Source organism: Parasteatoda tepidariorum, chromosome 6 (assembly GCF_982258835.1).
Source record: "Parasteatoda tepidariorum strain Cologne lab strain chromosome 6, Ptep-v5.0, whole genome shotgun sequence".
In the NCBI taxonomy this organism is placed as follows: domain Eukaryota; kingdom Metazoa; phylum Arthropoda; class Arachnida; order Araneae; family Theridiidae; genus Parasteatoda; species Parasteatoda tepidariorum.
The window spans coordinates 95,660,589-95,687,496 of record NC_141760.1 but is presented as its reverse complement, the minus strand read 5'-3'; the positions used below and the strand labels follow the sequence as shown (position 1 = coordinate 95,687,496).

The 26,908-nt window shown below is 31.4% G+C and overlaps 2 protein-coding genes across 2 annotated transcripts; one reads left to right on the top strand and one right to left on the bottom strand.

Moving 5' to 3' along the window:
- The first annotated feature begins 1,630 nt into the window (after window positions 1-1,630).
- Window positions 1,631-23,941, top strand: LOC107438566 (uncharacterized). Its single transcript, XM_016050881.4, has 5 exons — window positions 1,631-1,804; window positions 10,387-10,408; window positions 19,157-19,291; window positions 21,881-21,973; window positions 23,660-23,941. Exons 1-5 carry the CDS (start codon window positions 1,742-1,744, stop codon window positions 23,893-23,895), a joined length of 549 nt encoding a protein of 182 aa, XP_015906367.1. The 5' UTR covers window positions 1,631-1,741; the 3' UTR covers window positions 23,896-23,941.
- Window positions 17,302-18,018, bottom strand: LOC147808221 (uncharacterized). Its single transcript, XM_087166538.1, has one exon. The coding sequence runs from the start codon at window positions 17,947-17,949 to the stop codon at window positions 17,302-17,304; it is 648 nt and encodes a 215-aa protein (XP_087022664.1). The 5' UTR covers window positions 17,950-18,018.
- Window positions 23,942-26,908: the final 2,967 nt, after the last annotated feature.

Below are 26,908 nucleotides of genomic sequence, written 5' to 3'. Positions count from 1 at the left end.
TGCTCGGTTAGCTCACCAAGCCGTTCTGATATTTTTCTCTAAAAACAAAATATTTTAAATTATTTTTAAAGTAAAAAAGATAAAACAAAAATAATTTTATTTAAAAAAATATATTATTACTATAATTTTATGTCAGAGCATTTGTTTATATGTTAATCTTAACGTAAAGCTATTTGAACTTTTAACAATCTTCTTATTGTGTCACACAATAAGAAACAATAAAGAAGAAGTATTTTTCCTTTTTAACAAAATGTAACAATATCCTTACAACAATTCCAGTTGGAAACTGTTTTTCTCGCTCTTGAATTAAGTATTTTTTGTTTTTGAAAACTTCAATGTTAATGTTAAAACTTATACATAAATACAATTAATATTTTTCTTATTTCTAATTAACATATTTATTATTTATTTTTTTTGCTGTTGCTTTTCATCATGTCAAATGCCAGTTTATAAAATGGTGATCTCGAGACTCGAGAGAGATAATTAAATATTCCTACAATAATGGACAAATATTTATATAGTCATTAATTAAAGCAAAAAATGAATCGTGACTAAAAAATTTTTCTAATTGACTGAAATTTTCTATCACTATTTTATGATGCTATGTTTCTAAAATACATAAAGAGATTTCTATTTCTTTTAAACCATATAAAATGTACAAAAAAAAAAAAAAAAAAAAAAAAAAAAAAACAAGGAATGCGAATTTTTCTTAATTTTAAATGATGCAATTTTATAGGGGGGAATGCAAATTATGTATTAAATTGGTTAAATACTTGAGTTAAAAAAGTGAAAGAAAGTCGTATTTTTAAATTTTTAATTACTAAAAACCATTTAATCGATTTCCATCATATTTTGATTTTTATTATTTAAAACTAAGCAGATTAAAACATTATACAAATGTGCATTCCTTAAAATTCAATTGTGTTTATCTCGTTAAGAAAACGAAAATAATGAAAATGATTAACTACTTTTTTTTTTCTTTGTGTATTCACATTTTATAATCGTTTACCAGCATTTTTTTATTTGCCTCAACAATCCGAACATTACGCAAAAGAGTGAAATTAACATAATTGGATATAAACTTTCGACACTCATATGCGGAGAAAAAAAACTCTGTTTAATTTAGTTCAAGATGTTCTTCTGTGTACTGAAAAAATGATGAACATAATAATGAATGAAATACAATAATGAATCTTAGAAAATATTAGATTTCTGTTTGTAGCAGCAAGTGTTATTGTTTGCTCCCGAATCGACAGGAAGACGCATAAAAAAATTCATTATTTTATCGTCTGCAATTATTATTCCAAACATATGTACATTTTTATTATTAACATGACGAATCACAAAAAATAATAAAATTTAAATTATTTCTCTATTATAAAACTCAAGTAATTCATTAATTGAATCTATTGAAGAATATCAGATGTCGCACACTAGATCCAGCTGATTCACCGCGATAATTTTTTTCGGGACCTTCAAACATTTATTAAAAACATGAACAAGCGAATTTTTAATTATTTTCACTATTCTATTTTATTCGAGTTAAATGAAATAGATTATTATTTTTTTAATGGTTTTTCCCAATTATTTGAAAACTGTTATCTGCGTGGAAGATGATGTATGATTTACTTTATTAACCATCACTTAACAATGTTTTTTTATTCGCTACGTGCTGAGAACTCAGCTCAAAAATATATCACTTAGATAACTTTACATTTCAACGAAATTGAACAGAATAATTATGGCTTGCTGGCAACTTTTCATTGCACTTCTGTTGAATTTGGGATTGACTTTAAGTTTGTCGGTACGTAACTTAAAGCATAAGCTGTTGTAATTTAGATAATGTATTTGTGTTATATGTAATCCTGTTTTAATGAATCTAAATTTACTATTCTTTTTTATCAATACGATTGGACTATACGAGTTTTAAATTTTTTTTTATAGCTCTGAGTTTATAAAGGTTCAGATTTTAAATAATTCGAGTAAACTTGTTTCAAAATTTATACGTTGACAATTGGTAATTAAGTATAAGTATAAGTATTTTGATCGTCCTATAGTGTAGGCAATATCTATGAATCTCCAACGCATTTGAACTGTTCGTGACATAGCAGTCGCAATCTTTGCACGTAAACACTTCGCCGACCGATCGGGGAAGTCTACTCCTTTTGTTAACTATCTGTACAAGACCGATAAGAGAGATCTCCCTGACGTTTGGCAATAGTTGTAGCTGTTAAAAAATACGCTGTGGCTAGCTGTAACTGAAGAGCAATTCGTTCGAACGGCAAAGTGTATTATGCAGCCAAAAGAGAGGCGATCTAAGACGTAAAAAAACATGTAAACAGTTTGGTAACAAACTGTTTATGTACAAGATAAGTAAACAATTTGTTGCCAAATACATCTGCAGCCTTCCTTCTTAAAATACCGTTCTTAATCCATTCTTAAAATACTCGAAAATCACTATTTTGAGATCAGAGTAATTTAAAGATTTGGCAAAATAAACAAATGTCACGATGTTAAGAAAAACTGCATAAAAATATTTTCCCAAAAATTTCAATTCTATTAAGAATGTAACTTTCCCAGGAAGCTCTTTGATTATCATGTGAAATTTATGAGATCTCTAACTTCAAAATCAAAAGTACCTGGTATTTTGCAAAATGTTTGTCCCTCAATTTTTGAGTGAAAATTTTTCGATATTTTTTCTCAACCCCTCTCCAAAAAAAGCATTGTTTGTGAAGGGTAAAAAAAGAGAGAATTTCACATTTTATCAATCGAGAAATATAATTTAAGTGTTTAGGAACGAATCGAGGCAAATGCTTAGATTTAAGATGAGCTTCCATCATCTAATATATATATATATATATATATATATATAGCGTCGTTGCCGAGTGGAAGGATTAAAACAGGTCATAGGTCGGGAAGGAGGGTACAAAATTTATTTATTAATTATTAGACAAGAGCAGTCATGAGATTGAGTGAAAGAGCACATGAAAAGTTGCGCTCCTTGGTTATATGTTAGGGAAAATCTTGCAAAGTAAAATCCGTAAAATGTCTTAATTTAGGGAAAGAGGGAAATCTTAGTAGTTGCTATTGGTTTATGAGATAGATCGAACGTTTCCCACACAAGAGCAAAGGGAAAAATGTCCTGCTCTTAATTAAATGCATACTTGAGCCAAAAATAGATTTAAGAACAGGATGTGGCTTTTAAAAGTGTGAGAAAGTATTTCAAATAGAATAATTAATTAGGAAGAAGTTTTATAGCAGAGAAACTAACATAAAAAGATTAATTGAAGCTTTTTATGTTACATCCCCCCTCGCCAAAATTGTTTAATTAGAATCCAAAAATTTTGAAATTATCCATTTGCAAAATCTTCCCTATGGTAGAAGTACAAAAATAAAATAACCAAATTTGTAATGGTAACAATATATAAAAGTAATATAAATTATAAAACATTTACATATGTTCTCATTGTAAAAATTTTAACATAATTAAAATTCTGTAGTAGCATCATCAGCAAATTTAAAATTTTCATTTTCAACAGTTTTTTTGACTAACAGTTTTTTTTTTTTTCTGAATTAACAGCTTTTTCAATTTCAAAAGTATTTTGTTTAAAGATCACAACACAGCTTTTTCACTATAAGAATTCTTCATAAAAATACAATTTAAGTTAACTCTTCAATCATGACAAAAAAATTTACAAACATTTGTTAAAAATGTGTAATTTAAAATGTAAAACACAAAAAACATTTTTACAAGAAAAATTTCAATCTGGAATTAAACTTGAGTATTGTTTACCTTGTTTGAAAACAAAATAAAAAAAATGACACAGTGGTTGTTATTGTCAAGTCCAAGATTTCAGTATTGTCTTTATTTCATTTTATTTGTTATTTACCTTTCATATTTATCACTTTAATATCAAAATATCCACAAAATTTATTTAATTATTTTTTTCTTATGTCCAAAATTTGCCTTCTGTAACATTTTTTCTTTTCTTTTTCTCTCTTATTCTTCTATCTATTTTCAATATTTATTTATACTTCTTCTTTAATGGTATATTTATTGCAATTATTAACCCGGATTTCAGGAAATATGTGTACAGACAAATTGCTTTTATAATCAGAAAAGGTGATCAGTCTTCTCAGATTTTACATTACAACCCGTTTAACACAATTTATCACTAATTGAAATCCAAAACAAAGCTTTCAAATTTAATATGGTATTAAGGTAAATCAGTTTTTAATTTTTGACTGATCTAGCTATTTTCCTTATTTTTAATTTGAAGTGCAAGTTTGGTTTATTTGCAAATTACCTTCTTTTTTTCTTTTTGGACATAAATTTTTTTTCTTTTTTTTTTTTAAAAATTTTCGTTTGGATTTTTTCTTAAGTAATTTTTGTGCAGAGATCTTAATTGGTAATTTAATTTGTCACAATTGTTAGGGAATTCAAATATTTTCATTTCTATTTTAAATGTGTTTTTGAAGTGAATTTGGTTACTATTACTTTTCAAATTTTTTTGATCATTTTCCTATCTTTATGTTGTTTGTCTATGGAAATGTCTGAGCTACAACTTATTACCAACGTTGGACTAAAGCATTAATGTCTGGTTGCACTTCAATTTAAATTCTAACAACAAGTATTTTATTCATTTTTCCAAACTATTTGTAATAGTTTTAACATTTCTTGATCTAATTTTTGCCACACCGTACTAGCATTCATATATCTAAATTAAATTGCAATAATTATTGCAGTTGCATTACGAAGATAAAAAAAAATTTAAATGGCATTTTCATTTAAATCCTAATTGCTGTAAAACAAAAATATAATTTCTACTACTCAAAAAATCATAGAAGCTGTAACACATAAAACAATATGAAAATAATTTCTCGAAACACTTTTCAATCAAATAAATCAATTAACTGAAAATAAAAATTTAAAGAAATAAAAATTTCAACAGTAAATACTATCAATATAAAAAAGTAGTTTCACTTTGAAACATCAAATATGGGAAAAAATTAAAATCATAATCATTTAAGAAATTGATTTATGAGAAATGTAAAAAACTTTAACTCAAAGGATACCTGAAAAAGTTCGAATTAGTCCCGAGATATTTTGAAAACCACAACAGAGATGGGAAGGCGTTGAAATTCCGTAAACACAATTCCAAAACCAAAGACGTGAGCTGCTAGGGAAAAAATTTGTTTCTTCGTTAAGATGAATCGTAAATTAACACAAATAGTGACGGAGAAATTGAAGCTTATTTTTCTTTTGAATGTCGAATATTTAAGTAGACCATCGTGGGTGTGAGAACAATTATTCATCGACGATAAGATCCAGCTCAGCACTTAAGAGTGGCAAAATCAACGCTTTCTCAAAGGGATAGTTTCAATAAAACATTTTAATTAACAGGAATTCGATGCAGTTTTTCTTTTTAGTCCAAGGAAGGAATTGAAGCTCAGCTTTCTAGTATTCTCAGGAACGTAGACAAAATATGCAGCATAGACATGGAAAACGGATGGTCGTTTAGTTCCACTGTGCGTAGGTATAATTTATAATAAACTAAACGTTTGATGATTGAAGAGATTTTTTTTTTTTGATGAAGATACAGGATGAATTAATTATTGCCATAAGTTGAAGAAGAATTTGACTGCTTATTTACCAAATGTCCATTTGAATAAATGATTTGAAGTTATTCCATATTTTTGAAGTACCCTCTTCCGAAAATGATTTATTTATTTTCAAATGAGATATTTAATATCTTTAATGTACCGTACGAACTGTACCCCTTCCCGACCGTTCAATCCTGGCGACTTATAGCGTCGTTGCCGAGTGGAAGGATTAAAACAGGTCATAGGTCGGGAAGGAGGGTACAAAATTTATTTATTAATTATTAGACAAGAGCAGTCATGAGATTGAGTGAAAGAGCACATGAAAAGTTGCGCTCCTTGGTTATATGTTAGGGAAAATCTTGCAAAGTAAAATCCGTAAAATGTCTTAATTTAGGGAAAGAGGGAAATCTTAGTAGTTGCTATTGGTTTATGAGATAGATCGAACGTTTCCCACACAAGAGCAAAGGGAAAAATGTCCTGCTCTTAATTAAATGCATACTTGAGCCAAAAATAGATTTAAGAACAGGATGTGGCTTTTAAAAGTGTGAGAAAGTATTTCAAATAGAATAATTAATTAGGAAGAAGTTTTATAGCAGAGAAACTAACATAAAAAGATTAATTGAAGCTTTTTATGTTACATATATATATATATATATATATATATATATATATATATATATATATATATATATATATATATATATATATATATATATATATATATATATATATATATATATATATATATATATATATATATATATACATACATACATATATGTATATACATATATGTATATATATACATACATACATATATGTATATATACATGCATACACACACACACACACACACACACACACACACACATATATATATATATATATATATATATATATATATATATATATATATATATATATATATATATATATATATATATATTGGTTTATGCTTAGTCGAAAATTAATTATTGGTAAATTAAATAGTAAAAAAAAAATCGCGTTACTTTTTAAAGAAGTCAATTTTTCTTCCAAGTAGGCACTTATGAATTTTTCTTGTTTATTTAATTCTTGAAATATATTTTTTTCAAGCTTACTTTTTTTTTCCTTTTTACTTTTAAAATGAAACACTAGAAAAGCATTCTCCTTTAGAACACCCCAGAATGTTTAATGACGCAGGATAACATAGACTTTTCCTAATACTAAAACTAATAAATTCCTGAAAGGAGAAAATGGCCCTCCTTTCTTGGTTTAAAGGGAAATTTTGAATTTAGAAATTTTTTATTTGGATTTATGCGTGTTCTGTACACTAAAACATGATATACAAAAAAATATGAACCAAACTTCTTATTTTACAAAAGATTTTTAGAAAAGATTTTTAAAAAAATTACAATAACTTGCATTCTAAGAACGAAAGAAAATATTTTTGCAAGGACTGGAAAAAAGAGACTTAGTCTTAAAAATGCAACTTACAGCTTAAGACTTGAGTTAGTCCCAGTACGAGTACATATTAATTAGTGGAATACACTTTCATGCAATAATTTTAATTCTTATTATTCCGATTAAACCGTATACATTGGGGGGTGAAATGTTGAAATTTTTAATTTAGATATTTTTTATTTGAACTTATGCGGGTTCTGTACTCTAAAACATGATATAAATACAAAAAAATATGAAAATATGGTAGGAAAATTTATCAAAAAAGGCCAAAAATCGGCTTCCCTTTCAAAATTTCATAGCTTTGTGAAATTTTTTTTCATTATTCTCGCTTTACTCACAAAACTGAACTTAGGGAATAGATTACACATTAGACATAATATTAATATTAAGATATTTCACAGCAAATATCGACACTTATTTGGAAAAAATTGGCCAAAAATTATAATTAGTTATTTTTATTTTAGTTGTAAAATATAAAAGAATAGTTCAATCAACTAGCCCGTAGTCCAGGGATGGCGAACCAATGGCACGCGTGCCATTTATGGCACGTGATTCAATATTTTGGGCACGCCACCGATCACAAAGTTCACTATGAAGCACATTAACAATTAAATTAAAATTCACAAAAAATTAACAAGCTAACAATAAATAACTAGCAAAAAAAAATTAACAGTTCTGCTTAAACTAACATCTTATATCCCTAATATAAGTTACTTGTCATCTAATCTGCAACAACAGAAGTCACACTGATGTCACTTTAAGTTGAATTACGCTTATAACTGAGACATTGCAAAATGTACTTTTTTTTTCAGTAAAAAAAGAGTTTTTAGTTGATAGTATTTAATATTATTACTTACCCAATAATCACGAAGTCAAAACTATTTGTCAGCACGTCTATGACCTCATTAAACAATTTTTTAGAAAAAATGGCACGCTGGTGCATAAAGGTTCGCCATCCCTGCCGTAGTCTATTCCATAGTCACATGTATAGAAACTATCCATCTAAAATTTCAAATAATTCTACACAAATGTTTTGATATGCTGTATTTAGAATGAAGGGAAATTAAAGAACAATTAGTTCCGAGGAAAAGGACGAGAAATGCACAATTATCAATGTTACAATCAAAATAAATGATTTTTTCCATCAAAATAAATTTTTCAGTCAAAATCGGCTTAAAAAAGGTTGTCAGGTACCGGAACTTTTATCGTGAACTAAAATATTTTCAGATCTTTTCTTGTTTTTTTTTTTTTTTTTTTTTTTTAATTTTCTTTTAAAAGTTTCAATATTTCATAATTCATTCATGATAAAAATAAGATATGTTTAGATTAACTTTAGTTTAGGTCGACATAGTTTAAAAAGAATTTTTTTCTTTCGAATCAGATAGTGAGTTGCAGGAAGTACACAAAACAATAACCTAACTTAATGCTATAAAAATTTATTTTTTGAGTTTTTGATAATGGCGAATAAAATTTTTAAGCGCCAAAGACAATTTCGGCAAGTAACTTGATAAGACAAGATACATTAAAAAAAAGAGACAATTTATTATGATTTTCAAAGAATAAAAAAAAAAAATGCTATTAATGTATAATTATGATAAATTATAATGTTTACATATACTTTCCATATTGTGTGGGTTAGCCCTTCACATTTTATTAAATAAAGTTTAGTGAAAAAAAACTTGATTTTACGTATGTATGAGGCTGTTAATATGCATCAGACTCAAAAAACTTTTATCATGTTTTTATATTTTTTCATTGAACATATTCTGACTATATTTTTAAAGAGACGATTTTCGAAAACAGTAGAATTTTTCATTATATATTTATTTTTTAAATTTCAGCGAAGAATTTTCTTGCATAACTGGTTTCGTGTCGAAAAATAGTATTCTAATCACTTCAGAAGCGTAATCTTTGCTTTAATTTAGTATTGATTATAATGAACCTTTTTTTTTTTTTGAAAAAAAAAAAGATTTAATTGTCCGCAGCGAGAGATTAAAATAATGTTAGTCTTCATCTTATATGTTTTAGAGCAAAAAATAGTTGTTATTTCTTATTCGATATTAATTATTCATTAATATTTTTTGTTGTTGTCAAATTGAGTTCAAAAGTTTAACTTTAGCAGGAAATTTAAATCGACACTTTTGTAGAAAGTGCTATTTCAGTATTCAGATTATAAAGTAAATTTAAATTGTCTTTATACCATAGTACAGTTTATTTTCGTTTAGAAAATTTTCACATTTTGGAAGTTCTAATTGTAGAAATTATGATACATCACTCATGGTGTTAAGTAATGACTACCCGGGGACATATATTTTTAGAATGCTTGGTAAAATGAACTCAAACAAATATACACGTTAGAAGTTGAAAATTAAAATTCAAGCTATGAAAAAAAGCACAACCATGATCTAAAGAATCATTATAGAAGAAGGAGGTACGAAAAAAAATTTATTTTTGTTTGCGCTAAGAAACAGAGAGGACTTGAAGGGTGATTAAGAGAAATTATAGTGCGGCTTTGAGGAGAACTCCTCCAAACTGAAAGTCTGGGACTGTCTGCTGCTATGGTAACAAGCGAGAGCACATTTCCAATGGGGATGAAATGATGGAAAGAATGTGTCGATTGGTTTACTCACGATGACCTACGCTAAGATTAAGACAAAACTATTCACCCCACACCCCTATTCGAAGTGACCTTTCTTCGTAACCATAGTACCAGCCAGAACGCGAGACGGGTGTCTGGAGGAGTTCTCCTGAAAGCCGCACTATACTTGAAGTTTCACCAGGCAAATAAACTGTTTTTGATATTTTCATCCCACCTTATTCATCATTGATTCAACAGATTTCGATAACACGTTTGCTCTTTTCGCCCTGAAATATTAATTTGAAACGCTTAACGTGCTTGTGTACTTCTATATTTCATTTTATACAAAAATGCATTAACGAAATTATAATAATCATTTCAGCTATTTTTTTTTTTATAAATTACCTTAATTCCAGGATAGTTTTTTCAAGCTTTTCTACATTGAGTCCCTTATTCTGTTCGCAATACAGCTGAAAATCTGTTTTACAAATAAATGTGCCGTATTTTTAAAAGTGGAATAAGTCCATTTGGAAAGTGGCATAAGTCCGAAGCTTTTAAGGGTTCATGTTTGAGTGAATTTAAAATTTTTGGCAAATGTTTGGGTGATGTTTTTGACACTATAATTTGAGGTAACATAAAAATGTTACAATGGCTATTAAAATTGTAAAAAAATAAATAAATAAACGAATTTTTAGCTCCGAATGTACTTTTTCCCCCTATTAAAATGACAGCCCAAATGATGGATTTTTTTTCTTTTACAGCCAATAACATATATTTCTGAAGGTAAGAAATTTCTTCTATACTTTTATACTTTTTAAAATTTGTTAATCAATTAAATCAGATATGACTTAATTAAATTATTATTTTTTTTCATATTTGTCCAGAAAAATAATTAACATATTTAACAAAGTTCGCAGACCTGTCACACATTGAATGAGGCGCCATTTTAAAAATGTTGAGCAATTAACCAATTAATTACGTGCCCTAATATTTCTTTAATACTTTTAATTTTAATTTTATTCATAATTTACTGAAGCACATACTTCAGCACTTTGTAATTTTTGTTATTGCTGTTTATAATTTTTTAAACTAAATTACAATTTTTAAAATTTTCAGAAGGTGAAAATAAATATTGCAGACAATGTTTATTTCCAGACTGAAAATGTTTATTTATGTTGTGCACTCTAATGCTGTTGACAGTTTTTACCTACGCGTAATTGCTCAGCTGTTTAAAATTCTTGCATTTAATTTATATACAAGGTGATTCTAAAAAGATGGACAAAATTTTAGGAAGTGGTAGTACACACCCAAGCAAACAATTTTTATCAAAGAATGCATGGTCGAAAACAAAACGGAAAAGCGCTAGAGGGCGTCTAAGTTTATGTTCTTATATGAGGCAAAAACACACAAAGAACGATGAAGTTAAGTTATAAAAGCAAATTTAATGGCATGTCATTACAATAAGTGTTCAAAACAGTGGCCGGCAGCGGCTATGTGCGCAGTACAACGGCGAAGATAGACTAACATTCTGAAACACACCAGGCATTTCACGAACTTTCCCTGCAGCGACCGAAAGCTCTGCAACAAGTTCTTCTGCAGATTCAATGGGAGTCTAGTACATGAGAGCCTCCAGCTGTCCCCACAAAAAGAAATCCAGACATGAAAGATCTGGCGAGCGCGGTAGCCAAACTATAGGATCACCTCGCCCAATCCATTGGTTTGGAAAGGTTGCGTTCGGATAGTTTCGCACTTCTCGTACGTAATGAGCTGGTGCTGCGTTCTGCTGGAACTAAATGCATCGTTTGCATCAAACAACTTTCCAAATGCGCCAGCATCTCTGCGTTTTGTTTTCGACCATGCATTCTTTGATAAAAATTGTTTGCTTGGGTGTGTACTATCACTTTCTTAAATTTTGCCCATCTTTTTAGAATCACCCTGTATACACTGAGTGGCCAAATTATTATGACCACCCCTTCAGTACGCTGTTGGGCCACCTTTTGCACGCCTTAATTCGTCTGGGCATGGAATCTATGAGATGTTGGTAGGTGGTAGAAGGTATGCCAGACCATGCTAGCGGAACTGCACTTGCCAATTCCCGCAACTTTGATGGTACTGGATCCATCTGTCTCAGCGCCCGTTCAATTTCATCCCACAAATTCTCAATTGGATTGAGATCTGGGGATTGTGCTGGCCAACGAAGCAAGTTAAATTCTCCGTCATGCTCTTCGAACCATCTGAGGACAATGCCAGCTGTCAGTCGTAACCTTTTACAAAAGAAATAACGCAAAATTCTACAAAAACTAATTCACCATTTTATTATTCTTTTTCCATCCATTGTTCAAAAACCAAAACAAAAAAAAAATGATCATATCTATAATATCAAGCTTTTAGCTCGCAACATCAGAAAATGCGTGTTATTACATCACGTGACCCTGACACCTTCCCCCCAGAGTCATATTAGATCCAAAGATCGAATATGGCAAATAATTTAAGGGTCACACTTTACACATAAACAAACTATGTTTCACATTCACCCAAATATTCACTGAATCTTAGGTTTAACTTAACACTAGGTATTTACTTTAATCACCTAATAATAATAATAGGAAAAAATGTCCAGAGTCTTATTTTAGTTTATATTTACAGTCTGGACAATGCATCTGCATTACTAAGTTTCGATCCTTTGATGTGACTTGCCTCAATATCATGGCGTTGAATGGCTAACGCCCATCTCTGCAACCTCGGGCTTTGGGGTGTCGCACTCGTCAGAAATACTAGGGGATTATGATCAGTTAATAAAATAATCTTAGCACCACAGAGTAAGGTTTCAAATCTCTGCAAAGCCAAAATAATAGCATAAGCTTCCCTTTCAATTGTAGACCATTTCTGTTGAGTTGAATTCAGCTTCTGGCTACCGAAAGCTATGGGACGAATATTTCCTTCTTCATCTAACTGACCTAAACAACATCCGACCGCATTTTGAGATGCATCCGTATGCAAGTAGTATGGTTTCTCTATGTCTGGGACTTGTAACTCTGCGATCTTACATAGCGACGTCTTCAATTCCTTGAATGCCTTCTCAGCTTCTTCGCTCCAAGGAATCTCATTAGGAACTTTCTTTTTAGTAAGCTCTGTTAGTGGAAGAGCAATCTTTGCGAAGTTTGGAATATACTGCCTGTAAAAGTTGCATAATCCCAAAGCACTTCTCAGTTGTTTTTTGGTTTTGGGTGCCTCTAATTTCTGTATTACTCTTATTCGTTCTTTGTCAGGAGCATGTTTACCTGAACCAATAATATGTCCTAAGTATTTAACCTTTTGTCTAGCAAATTCGCACTTTCTCAAGTTCACGGAGAAATTAAAATATTCCAATCTCTTAAAAACTTCTTCAAGATGAATCAAATGTTCCTCCCACGTATCAGAAAATACTGCTAAATCATCGATATAAGCACAAGTGAAATCAGACATGGACTGAACCACTTTAGACATAGCTCTTTGGTAGGTTGCAGCAGCATTTCTTAATCCAAAGGGTAATACATTCCATTGGTACTGGCCTCGGTGAGTTCGGAATGCTGTGAGGTGTTTGCTGCCGTTCTCCATCGGTATAGCCCAATATCCCTTCAACATATCTAGCACAGTAATGAATTTCTTCTTTCCTACTAAGAAATTCAACTCCATCATATTTTGCATTGGATATGCATCCGGAACGGTAAGAGCATTCAAACTTCTGAAATCAATGCATAACCTGATTGTTCCGTCTTTCTTATGAACACATACTACCGGGTGTGCTATCTCACTTACCACCGGTTCAATCAGTCCTAACGCTAGCAATTCATTGATCTGTGCATCCACTTTCCCCTTTAAGTTTTCTGGTATCTTATACGTTTTTGGTTTCATCGTATCCTCCTCAGCTTTCAGCTTTATCGCATGTTTCCCAACTTTAGCTATCCTTATCTTCCCCGAAAACAACGTTTTGCGTCTATGTAAAAGATCTTTCAATTGATTTTGTTGCATTTTGGGTAAGTAATCCAAATTTAATCCTTTCAATGCTTCATAGCTTTCCACATCTGTAGGAAGAGTTGGTGTTTCGTATATTTCACCAAATTCATCATCAATATCATAGACAACTCCAACTGTTTGAATTCTCGCTTTGTATTCTCTCATTTTGTTAACATGCAATAATCTTAAATTTCCTTCAGGCATTTGCAAATAATACGAATTCGGTTTCACTCTTCTAATTACCTTTACTGGACCTATCCATCTGGCATATAATGAATTGGATGAATCATGCATTAGCACAAGTACTTGATCTCCTGGCGCAAATTCCCGGTATTTTTTCCTTCTATTGTAATATTTGGCATAATTACTTTGTTGCACATCACTTGTTAACCTTGCCTTTTCGGTTGCTATTTCTAATTTTCCTTTTAACTCTTTTAAATATTCCTCCGCTGATCCTTTCATATTCAAAGGTAAAAACATATCTCCGGCCCAAATTGACTTCAATATAGATAACGGGCCTTTCGGTTCTCTCCCGTACATTAGCAGAAAAGGTGGTACTCCTGTAGTTGCATTTGGAACTTCTCGATAAGCCCATAGTACAAATGGTATATGTCGATGCCAATTTCTTCCTACTTCTCTAATAATGTGATGTAGCATATTTTTGAAAGTTTGGTTCCATCTTTCAATCAATCCGTTCCCTTCCGGATGGTATGGCGTTGAAAATCGCGGACAAGCTCCTAAAACCTTCAAAAACTCTTGCGTTAAACTTGCCGTAAAATTTGTCGCATTATCCACCACGATTACTTCTGGAATTCCTGTCCTACAGAATATTTCGAGCAGTGCTTCACATGTATTCCTTGCCGTTAACGATTTGAGCGGGACTGCTTCAGGCCATCTTGAATGTTGGTCCATCAAACAAAGGATATATTTATGTCCTTGTGCTGATACTGGATCTAGAGGACCAATTAGATCTACGTTCACCACTTGGAATGGAAGTTCAGGACGTGACACAGGTGTTATCGGAATTTTGTCTACTGAACGAACAACTCTTCTACCTTGGCACCCATGACATGAGCTACAATAAGCTTTAATTTCCTTGACCATCCCTGGCCAATAAAAGGAAAATTTAATTCTTTGAATTGTTTTACGAGCTCCTAGATGTGCTCCGAATACTGACTCGTGGGCAATTTCTAGTATTTTACCTTTTCTAATTTCGGGAATTACTAATTGTTGTATTCTATTCCCGTCCAACAGCTCTTCATGGCATAGTATATTATTTTGTATCACATACCCTCCTTTATTTTGCTTCCCCAATTTCCATGCTTCTTGGAGAGTATCGCAACTTTGTTGTTGTATCTTGAATCGTTCGGTTTCATTTCCATTCTTTTTATCACCGCATTCACCTACTGTTGGCTCCTGCTGCTCTTCTCCGTCACTTGCACTCATATATAACTGCTCCTTTCGGGAATCTGATCTTAGCTTCATAGCAGCAGTAAAACTGGGATTGTATACTCTTTTTTGTTCTAATAATGCCTCATAAGTTTCAGCATCCAACAAAATGTCAGCATTTAACCCATTGACGGCTGCTATCATCGTTTTAATTATAGGCGTAATATATCCTTCCGTTACCAAAGCGATTTCCACTTCTTTTAATTCAGCTTTTAGACTTTCGCCAAACGCAGGTTGTAGTATTATATGTCCTTTGTAATCCACTTCCTTACCCACTATATCGTTTTTAAATACACTTATTTGTGCACCAGAATCTACTACAGCTTCGTATTCATTTCCATTATATGAAATTCTAACTTTCTTAAGGGCAGCTATTTTTGGTTGAACGCCTTTACATTTTTTGTTTCCTATCATGACTTCACCGTTAAATCTTGCAGTGACTACTTTGCTTTCGATATTTCCATTTCTGAGTACCTTAACTTCGGATACTTGCCCTTCCGATACTTGAACCTCGGCCACTTTGCCTTCAATGTTTCTTCTCCTCTCTTTATTATCTCGACAAAATCGTGCCAAGTGTCCTACTCGTCCACAATTAAAACATGTGACTGGATTTTGGGAAGAACTCCGCTTATCAATTCTGCCATGGTTGTTATGCTCATGTTTATATCCTTCACCAAATGTATGATATCTTCTACTAACCATGTTTGGTTTTTCCCGGTATAAGTTCCTATATGGTTGAGAAGCAATGAATTTAGTAGTTTGGTTATATTTCCTTGCATTCTCGTACTCATCTAACTTCTCAGCAAGTGTGTCAACTGAGCAAATTCTACTCCACTCATCAATAAAATGATTTTGTATGTCTCCAGGTACTCGTTCTTTTATCTGTTCGACAATGACAAGTTGTTTCAGGCTGTCGAAATCATTAATTTTTAGTCCCGAAACCCATTCGTTAAAATAGTTCGCCAATTCAAATCCAAAATCTCGCCAAGTGCTCTCAGCCGCTTTACAATGTCTCTTAAACTTTATTTTAAATGCTTCTGGGCTCAATTTAAACCTTTTCAATAACATACATTTTACATGTTTATAATCATTTGCTTTTTCTTCAGGCTCCCTTGCAATTAAATTCGCCATTTCTAGAGGCAATAATCCAACAAGATGCGTTACCCAATCTTCTTCTTTTATATGGACTCTTCGTGCTTGTCTTTCAAACAATATTAGATAAAAACTTATATCACCTTCTTTTGGATCAAAAGTACGCATTAATTTTTGCAATCCACCAGGTACATGTTCTCTTGTTTCTTCATTTCGAGAGCTGCTCGTCTCTCCTATAGTACCAGTATGTACCAATGAAGCTTCTATCTTCAACCTCTCCAATTCATATTCCTTTTCTTGCCGCTTTAATTCATCTTCCCTTTCCTGTTCTCGCCGCTTTAATTCACCTTCCCTTTCCTGTTCTCGCCTCTTTAATTCATCTTCCCTTTCCTGTTCTCGCCGCTTTAATTCGTCTTCCCTTTCCTGTTGCTTAATTTCATATTCTTGTCGCCTAATTTCATCTTCTTTTTGTTGGCGCTTTATTTCTTCTCTTCCACTAACTATTCTTTTTAATAATTCCTTCACAAACTCCTCTTCGTACTCCGTACTTGCCAATATAATCTTCTTTAATTCGGTAACTCTCATGTCTTCCGTTGCCGTTTCTCCTAACTCTTCCGCCAAACACTTCAAATCTACTTTTAAAGCTCTTCCTAAAAATGCCATTTTTCACCTACTACTTTCTAAACTGCACCTTCTTACAAAAAAAAAATGCCACTTCCTAAACCAATTTCAAGACAATCTAAATAACTCACTATCTTCCATCAAACAACTTGAAATTCATAGAACAAACAACTACCAATCTTTTATTTCGAAATCCATTGGGGTTTCCCCGCACATTTGTCAGTCGTAACCTTTTACAAAAGAAATAACGCAAAATTCTACAAAAACTAATTCACCATTTTATTATTCTTTTTCCATCCATTGTTCAAAAACCAAAACAAAAAAAAAATGATCATATCTATAATATCAAGCTTTTAGCTCGCAACATCAGAAAATGCGTGTTATTACATCACGTGACCCTGACACCAGCTTTATGACAAGGAGCGTTGTCCTGCTGGAAGTATCCTTCCCCGCCAGAGTGCACCATTGACATAAACGGATGTACTTGATCTGCGATGATACTTAAATACCCTTGGGCATTAAGGCGTTGTGGTACAGGAATTAAAGGACCCATACAATACCAAGAGAACATTCCCCATACTATAACGTTGCCACCACCAGCTTTGAAGTATCGTGGCAATGCAGTTGGGGTCCATGCTTTCGTGCTGTTTTCTCCATGTTCTCATCCTGCCATCTGCGCGATGCATTTGAAATCGTGATTCATCGAACCACATGACCCTCTTCCAGTCATCTACTGTCCAATGTTTGTGCTCCTTTGCAAATTGGAGACGTCTGCGCTTATTTAAAGCAGACAGTAGAGGCTTACGAACAGGTCGTCTGCTTCCATACCCTATACGGCGCAATGTGCGTCGAACAGTCCGTTCAGAGACGTTCACAGTTGCCCCTTGATTAAGATCACTTGCAATTTGTGGCACTGTTGCTCTCCTGTTGCGCTGCACAACCCTGGCCAGCCTTATCTCTGATCGACCATTCAATACCCTGTGACGACCACAAGTCTGACGTTGAGACCCGGTTTTTTGCTTGATTGTCCATTCTTTGTACACATTAACAACTGCTGCTCTAGAACACTCCACAAGTGCAGCCGTTTTGCTGATACTCGTTCCGACACATCTCGCACCCAAAATCATTCCACGTTGAAATTCAGTCAAATCACTTTTCTTTCCCATATCTGAGCAAGCAACACAGTATAACTGATGACTCACTTGTCCAGCATTCCCGTGTTATAGTTATCTTGCCCTCTCGCGGCAGCGCTGTGACGCAATAACTCATTTGCATAAAACTCTGAGGTGGTCATAATAATTTGGTCACTCAGTGTATATTTAAAATATTTAGAAGCTGGAAACAAATAGTGTAAACAATGCGCAACTTTAATAATGTTAAAAAAAATTTTCCTATAAGTAATTGTTTCGTATTAAACTATATATAAAATAAGTAATTGTTTTTACATATTTTTTTGCATTTTATGTATACGTCGATATATCAATAGATTGAAAATAATACTTATTTATCAGAAATTAAAAGCTGTTTACAGTTTTAACCTGTATGTGATTTTTCAGATGTTTAGAATTTTTAAATATAATTTACATCTATTTAAATTTAATTCACATGAAATAAATATTTTTCTTATTTTTCGTTTTTGCGGGAATTAGAAAAGAAATTTAAAAACAGACATGAATTTTCCAGTTAAATTATCAATTTGAATAAAATAAAACAGTTTTTATTCTATTTATTTACTTTTATGTCAGTGGAGTTAAATATAAAATTGGTTGATGCCATTAGCAGAAACTATTAGTAGAGCTAAAATCTGAAGTGTACGTAAGAAACTTCAAAAATTAAGTTTTTTTATTTAACTAATCAGAAACTATAATTTTAGAACTGTAACTACGTCGAAATCATTTGGCTGGCAGCAATACGCGTAGTAACAACACCCGTACGAAGTAGCAGTTCGACATGCAGTTTTTTTTATTTATAAATTTATCTTAATTTATTTTAAATTTTTTTTTCCTCGGGAGTTTTGCTCTGAAGCACAACATAATATTTTCCGTTAAATACTTTTAAAAGTTTTTCATTATCGCTCACAAAATTATGTGTTTTTTTCTTCCCTTTCATTTTTAATTTCAATCAGAAGGCTTTTTTTGCCCGTCCAAACCCTACTTACATATTAAGACTTAGTGGTAAAACATCACTGATTTGCTTAAATTCATAACACTACACACTAAAAGTTTGACAAAAGAAGCAATTTATGTATAACTTCCTTTATAAAATGTGAGAGGAAAAAAAAGAATAAATAAAATAGATATCAGCTATGCATTTTAAAGAGGCAAAAGATTATTATAAGTAGTTCACGTTTTTTTCTTTTGTTTTGTTTTACAGCTGAAACTGTCTTTGGGAAAGCAATTGAACAATTATCATACCAAGTACCATTTCCATTTAGGTGTGACTGCAAAGGCATGGGATGTGATTGTAATGGAAATCTCACAATCCCTTTTGTTGGATGGTCAGAAAACAGTAAGTTGATTAATATTTAAATGGTCAGGGTCAGCACCTACGTTCCAATTTATATTAGTTCATGTCCCAGACCAGGGATCCGCCGTTCAATTCAATAATAATACGAATTCCATATATCTAGAGCAATCAACAAGTTCCTTCAATGTATGTTAAGCAAGACTTAATAGAACAATGTCCAGTATGGGATTATAAATGAAGACGGAATGCATTGGTGTATATTCCCCAAACATTATGTGAAATGGGTAGCTGTGTCATTGTGTTGAAACAACCAAAACAATTAGTTTAAACTATTTCATACATCATAGATGGAAAACAACATTTAAACGCAGGTTAATATAACTTTTGACTAGATTTTATTTTATTTTAATTTAAAGATTTAGTAGTTGAAGCCAGTTCTTCACGCAGGATGGAAAAAAAACCCTAATAAATAAATAAATAAATAACTACTGTCATTTACGGTAACATATACATTAAATGTATTTTGCCTCCCCAAACACTTTGAAATAAAGTTCTTTAAAGTCAGTATGTTTAACTAAGTTTTTTTCCACATATTTATATTATTTTTTATTGCAGAATTAATTTCTTATAGACGTAGAATATTTCTAATATGAGATTTTTAAAAATGTAATTTAATCCAAGCAAAAATAATGATTTTGAAAGATTGGTAGTTGTTGTAGTTCATTTACGTCGCACTAGAGCTGCACAATGGGCTATTGGCGACGGTCTGGGAAGTATCCTTGAGGATGATCCCAAGACATGCCATCACAATTTTGATCCTTTGCAGAGGGGATGGCACCCTCGCTTCGGTAGCCCGACGTCCTACACTCGAAGTCGAGCACTTTACGGTAGAACAATTAACGACGACTAATACCACACACCCTCGGTTCCTACGCAGACTGATCCAAGTGGTTATTAAATGAAAATGACAAATCGATATCAGTCATCGACTCATCACCTACCGTCCACTGGCTACTAACTAAAAAATCTAAATTTTCAGGTCTAATATCAACTCCTGAAAGTCGAAGTTTATCACAACCGAGCAATTTTCTCCGGTACTTTGTTTTTTTTGAGGGACAGTAAAAAACTCTTTCCATAGTGTCTATATTAAAACCACCCTGTATTGATGGTGTTTTAATAGGTACCAAATGTACCAATATAATACATTGCACCTATATTATCTTTGGTACCCATCGAAACTGCCCAAGAACAGTTTTGTCTATTACCAATCTTAATTAAGCATCATTAGCGTCAATAATATTTGGACGATTTCATACGTTTTTCCTAAGGGACCATTTTTTATTAATTTTTGTTTATAGGGTACATAGTTAATTTTTTTAAAATTTAAATTAGTTACTTACTAATACTAAAATTAAGTAACCGTCATTGGTGGTAAAAATTGTGTGGTGGTACCAATTATCTGTTAATTTTGCTTTTTTTGTTCATAGATTATTTTATTTTGGGTTAGCCGAGCGTAAGTAAATTCAACTATCCTTTTCAATTTTTTTTAAAAAATTTTATTATTTTATTTATTTTTGCGAATGCCCATTTTGCTACGAGTTTAAAAAATAGTAAAAAAAGTTGGTTGAGGATTAAATGCTTCGGTGTTTTTTCCGCTTGTGCCCTATACTAACCGATAAATACCGGTTTTGGGTTCAATTAGAACAGATTACCAAAATTAGTTAGTCATCATCATCATTGGCGTCAATAATAGTTTGGCGATTTTTTACGTTTCTCCAAAGCGAATTAGTACCGTTTCTTTTTTAATTTAGTTATTTGATTGCAAAGCTTACTTTTTTACTTTAATTAATAATTATTACTGAAATTAATTAAGACCTGGCCTCAATATTTGTATGGCGATTTTTTGCGTTTCACCTATGCAACTTTGCTTCATTTTTTTTTCTAGCATCCCTCCTGACCAATTTAATTTGAACGAATTTTTAAGGAGACTAAAATTTTTCCTTTTATCCACTGTCTAAATTTCACGAAGCTAGAATAAACGGTTCAAGAGCTATTAGAGGGACAGTCAAACACACGGACACACAAACTCTACATTTTGTTATTAAGCCAATAATAACCAGGGGAATGACAATCTTTATTAATTGTTTAATACAGTGAGATATACTTTCCTTAACTATGATAAACTTTCTGTTTTTTTTTTATTAATGTGTTTTACATAAGATCTAATTGTAAATTTATTCACGTGTTTGTGTCATTAGTTAATTCTACAAGTGCTTACTTCTAAGATTGTGTAATTTTGAATTTAAATACTTCGCTATGAATACTATGAGTTCAAGCTTTTTCTTTTAATATAGAGAGTGAAGAAAACAAGAAAAAGAATAAGAAAATGAATTAGTGAATCTGATTATAAAAATAAAAGTAGTTGAGGGTGATTCTGTTTTATGTCATTTGTACAGTATATATGTCACGTTATGCATATTTGAACAATATGTGCTTAGTGATTTTAGTAACACTATCTTTGCGATTTTAACAGTTAAACGTTTTCAAAATGATTCAACGTTTTGTTTACTATGAAATTGTATTAGTTTTGCGAATGGTCTTTTTAATGATTTGTGTTACTTTGTTTTACAGTTCATTTGAATCTTACATACTTTGGAAGTAACACAGAGTTACTTCTTTTTGTGGAAATTGCCGGTATAAAATTATTCAACAACTCCATATCTTGTAAGTTAGAAGTTTTATTCTTTCATTAATTATTCACCATTAATATTATAAATTTGTTGTTTTATCTCAACTGTTAGACACAAATGTTAGGCAAAATAAATTAAATGTAAGAGATTTTTTGTAAAATATGTATAGAATTTAAAAATATATAGAATAAGAGAATAGAATAATAGAGGCGAAGAACAGAAGATATGATTAGTTATTATTACCCTCAGACTGCAAATGTTACGGGAAAAGACCAATATTAGTAAATGTCAACATTCTCTGTTGAACATCAAATGTGTCGGGAATCTGGTCGAGTTACATTAAAAAGACGGATAATTTGGTTGCATATTTCAGTTTTTGCTTGCAAATTATGAATGTTACTCTAAAAGGCTGAAATCAGTAAATATCGAGATTCCTCAATGAAGGATGGCACATACTAAATGTGTTGGTGAAATAAAGATTATTTGGTTACACTATTTTGTTTTAGCTTCAGAATACAAATGTTACGGAGAAAATCTAAAATTGAAAAATGTCAACATTCTTCGGTAAATGTCGACATTCAGTCAAATGTATCTGTGAAAGACTGGATATTTGGTTAAATTTTTTTTCACAACTTTATTTAGCATATTATAAATATCTCTGTAAAAGATCAAAATAAGCAAATCAGAGTAAATGCTGGTACATACTAAATATCTCAATTTAAGATGGAGTATTTGGTTATAATCTTTTGTTTTAGTTTGAAAATTGTAAATGTTATTAAAAAAATAAAATCAGTGAATGTCAACATTCTGTAGTAAAGGGAGTTGCATACTACCAAATATATCGGAAAAGGCGAAGTGTTTGTTTACATTACCGCGAAAGATCAAAACTAGTAAAGGTCATAGTACATACTGAATATGAGCATAATGCCGATTATTCCTACCTTTTAAATTAAATTCTTTCGTTTTAGGCTGCCAATTATATGTGTAACAGAGAAAGGCGCACATAAATATGCCGCACAAGATCGATTATTCTTATGTTCTAAATTAAATTCTTTCGTTTTAGACTGCAGATTTTATATATATGAAACAGGGAACGGGGCATATGAAATATGCTGCACAAGACCGATTATTCTTATGTTCTGAATTAAATTCTTTCATATTAGACTGCAGATTATATATATATGAAACAGGTAACGGCGCATATGAAGTATGCTGCACAAGACCGATTATTCTTAGGTTCTGAATTAAAATATTTCGTATTAAGCTACAGATTTTATCTTTAACAGGGAACGGCGCAATACGAAATGTACTGCACAAGACCCATTATTCTTATGCTCTAAATTAAATTCTTTCGTTTTAGGCTGCCAATTACGTATGTAACAGGGAACGGTCCGTATGAAGTACAAGACCGATTATTCATATGTTCTAAATTAAATTCTTTCTTATCAGACTGCAGATTTTATACGTAGCACGGAACAGCGCATATGAAATATGCTGCACAAGACCGATCATTCTTACGTTCTAAATTAAAATCTTTCGTTTTAGGCTGCAATTATATATGTAACAGGGATCGGCGCAAATGAAATATGCTTTTCACAGTAAATTATAAACACAAAAGGACTGGCAATTTGTATAATTCAGTATTGCTTCCTAGACTATTGTGCCATTTTGGATAATGAGTGAAATACAATATAAGAAATAAATTTTTATTTTATTTCAGTGAGAAATCCGCCCCAGATCTGCCTTTCTTCTCCCGTTCCACCAGGGTTTGGCCTACTTTTTGATTTCTGCATCGGCCTCTTCGATATTCAATCTCACCTGGAAAGCATTCACGCTTGTTTGAAAGTTTCGCCGAGGATATTAAAATTCCATGTCTTTCATTTGAATATTGGTTGTATAAATATTCAACCGCAACTCGACGTGGGATTTGGTGATACGAAATATCCTACTGATTAAGTATAATGACGTAATTTTATTTTTTAATAAAAATAATACAGACTTTCATTGACTTTTTATTATGTCTCGTTTTAGAGAGAATTTGAAATAAACGTTGTTAAAGCCTAATGCAAGAATGGTTTGTTTGGCAAAATGAAACTAGAGTTGAGTCGTCTGATTTCTAACTGATTTCATAAGTACTAGGAGGCTCCGCCCCCTGCTCGCTAACGCTCGCCAACCCCCGAGAATCGCTACGCAATCCTATGTGATTCACGCCGTGAACCATGGCTCGCTGCGCTCGCTCGCCAATGAACACAATGTTCTAGCACAAAGACATAATATATTATCATCAAAGACAAAGTATTTTATCATCAAAGACATAGTATTTTATCATCAAAGACATAGTATTTTATCATCAAAGACATAGTATTTTATCATCAAAGACATAGTATTGTACTTATGTAGACGAATTCTACCGATGTTCTTATTGGCTTTTAAAAAAGTATATTAGCTATTTAGATTGTACATGGTGAAAAAATCAAAACATTAGCTAAATAAGAAACATATTAGCAAAATAAATTATCAAATATTGCTTCACTAATATTCTGCATTTTAAAGCGTGAAAATTCAATACATAAATAAACGCGAAATATAAAAAAAATTCAGTGCATTCAATACAAACACTTAAACGTTTTTTAGACGTTTAGGTAGCTCCAAGTAGAAAAATATCAATTCAACAGCGGCCTCTTAAAGCATTCTCACTTCAATTAATTAATTAATTCCTAATTGAGTTTAAATTAAGTATTGTCATGTTTTTAGTGCATGAATCTGAATTGAACAACCTGATAATGCTCACTCTGGTTATTGTTATCTGGTTGCTCACTACGTGCTCTTGCGCGCCGAATCCAATCAATTAAAAATGAAAACTGTTGCCAGTGCGAGAAAAGAAATATCATCGGTTTTATTGATACATACATACGTATTAGCGTTTTATATAATATAGATTTTTATACTTATGACTGACTATTTTACTTTATTTCATAAGCGGCGTTGAACAGCCGACCCAATTTTTGGGTTTACGACTATCAATGTTAAACTCCGTAATTTTGAAACCAACCCAGAAAACAAGAGAACTCTTGAATCAATTAGCTTTCGTGGAGGAATTTTTGATGGAATTAACTTGCTTTTGCATTACTTGGAGAGGAAAATCTCGAAAACCTTCCTCGGTTAGTCCGACGGATTATAACCCGTTATATACGTCTACCTCTGAAGATATTGTACACCAGCACTGTAGTTTGTGCGAGCCGGGAGTAGAACTCGTACTAACCAACTATTGTTGGGATTCGAACTTGAGTTATCTTATTAGGAGACGAACGCTCTATCCCCTGAGCATATATGGCAACGTTACTTTTAAAAAGTAACGAGTAAAAGTACAAGTATTTTTAAAAAAAGTAACGAGTAAAAAGTTCTTATTTTAAAAAGTAACGAGTAAAAAGTACAAGTAAAAGTACAAGTACTAAACAAAAAAAAGTAACGATTTAAAAGTACATTTCTAGGAAAGCGAAAATTTAAAGTAATCTAAAATTTCATTGAATAATATTCTTATGTTCTTTAATGTTTTTGCAAAATTGTTGCTATTTATTTAATTATTTTTAATTTTGAAAGTTATGGACATTAATTTATTTTTAAATTCGTAAGAATATTATGATATAATTTTATAATATAATCGTATAATATAATTTTATAATATAATCGTATAATATAATTTTAAAATCAAACATAATTTTAATACCAAACTTTTTATGGATTTGCACGAAAAAGAAATTTTATCTATTGATTTTAATTTTTAGTTTATTATTTTTATTTATTTAAATTACCATTGATTTAAAATTGTTTTACTCTATAGAAACGCGTTTTGAAAGCACAAACATAAACAAAGCAAACACGGGGTTTCAGATAGCTTTGTGATCTTTGAGCTAGTAAAAAATAATTGAATGTGCAGTATAAGTTGAAACAGAACAGTCTACATTTTTATTTTCAGCAATGGCTAATGCTGAAGTCATGCGAGAATATCATTTTCCGAACATTTCTGCCTAACGGCATAATTAAAATTTCTAAACGAATTTTACTATCAGCCGCTAAATTAATACCTTAGAGTTTTCAAGAGTTAAAATAGTAATTATAATAGTTTTCAATATAGTTCTGAAGTTCTTAAAGATTTGACTGGGCGTTCCTTGACAAGGTCAGGCATAAACATAATTTTAGTAAAAAAATGTACTAGGTAAAAATGTATTTTGTAAAAAATGTATTAAGACAAAAATGTATTATTAGTGAGTTCAAAAAGAAAATTGAAAAACGTAATAACAAAATCCAACATTTTTTATTTAAAATGTATTAGATATGCATAAAACTCGAAAATGAATGAAAATAACTTGCTAATTAATATTTTTATTCATTTTGCAAAATATTTGCATTTCGAAAGTGGTGTCACTGAGTCTGCTACGAGAATTTCTCAGAACGTGCTTAGCCACGCTGAATAAGCGCTCCACGGGAGCACTAGTACTGCAGTATTATATTTCATATATAATTTTTTTACGATTGGATATCGATTGGATTTTTTTTCGAACGCTTACCGAGTTTTAGAAAAAAGTAACGATTTCATTCAACATTTCCGTTACAAATACTTGTACTTTTTCCCTAAAAAAGTAACGAAAGTACAAGTAAAAGTACCAAATTTAAAAAGTAACGAAGTACAAGTAAAAGTACGTACTTTTTACTTGTACCGGCGGTACAAGTAACGAAAGTAAAAGTACTGCCATATATGCCCCTGAGTCATCGACTGACTATTGTCATAAGTAAAAAAGTACTTACTGAATCATTTCCCCCTAATAGTACAACTTTGATTACAAGCTCTTAAAAGTGCAAAATACCTTAAAAGTGCAAAGTATCTTAAGAGTATCAAACTAAAATTAAAAATCTTAGTTTTATAAAAAAGAGTGCAAGCATAAAGAGAGGTGGATATCAAAAAGTACTT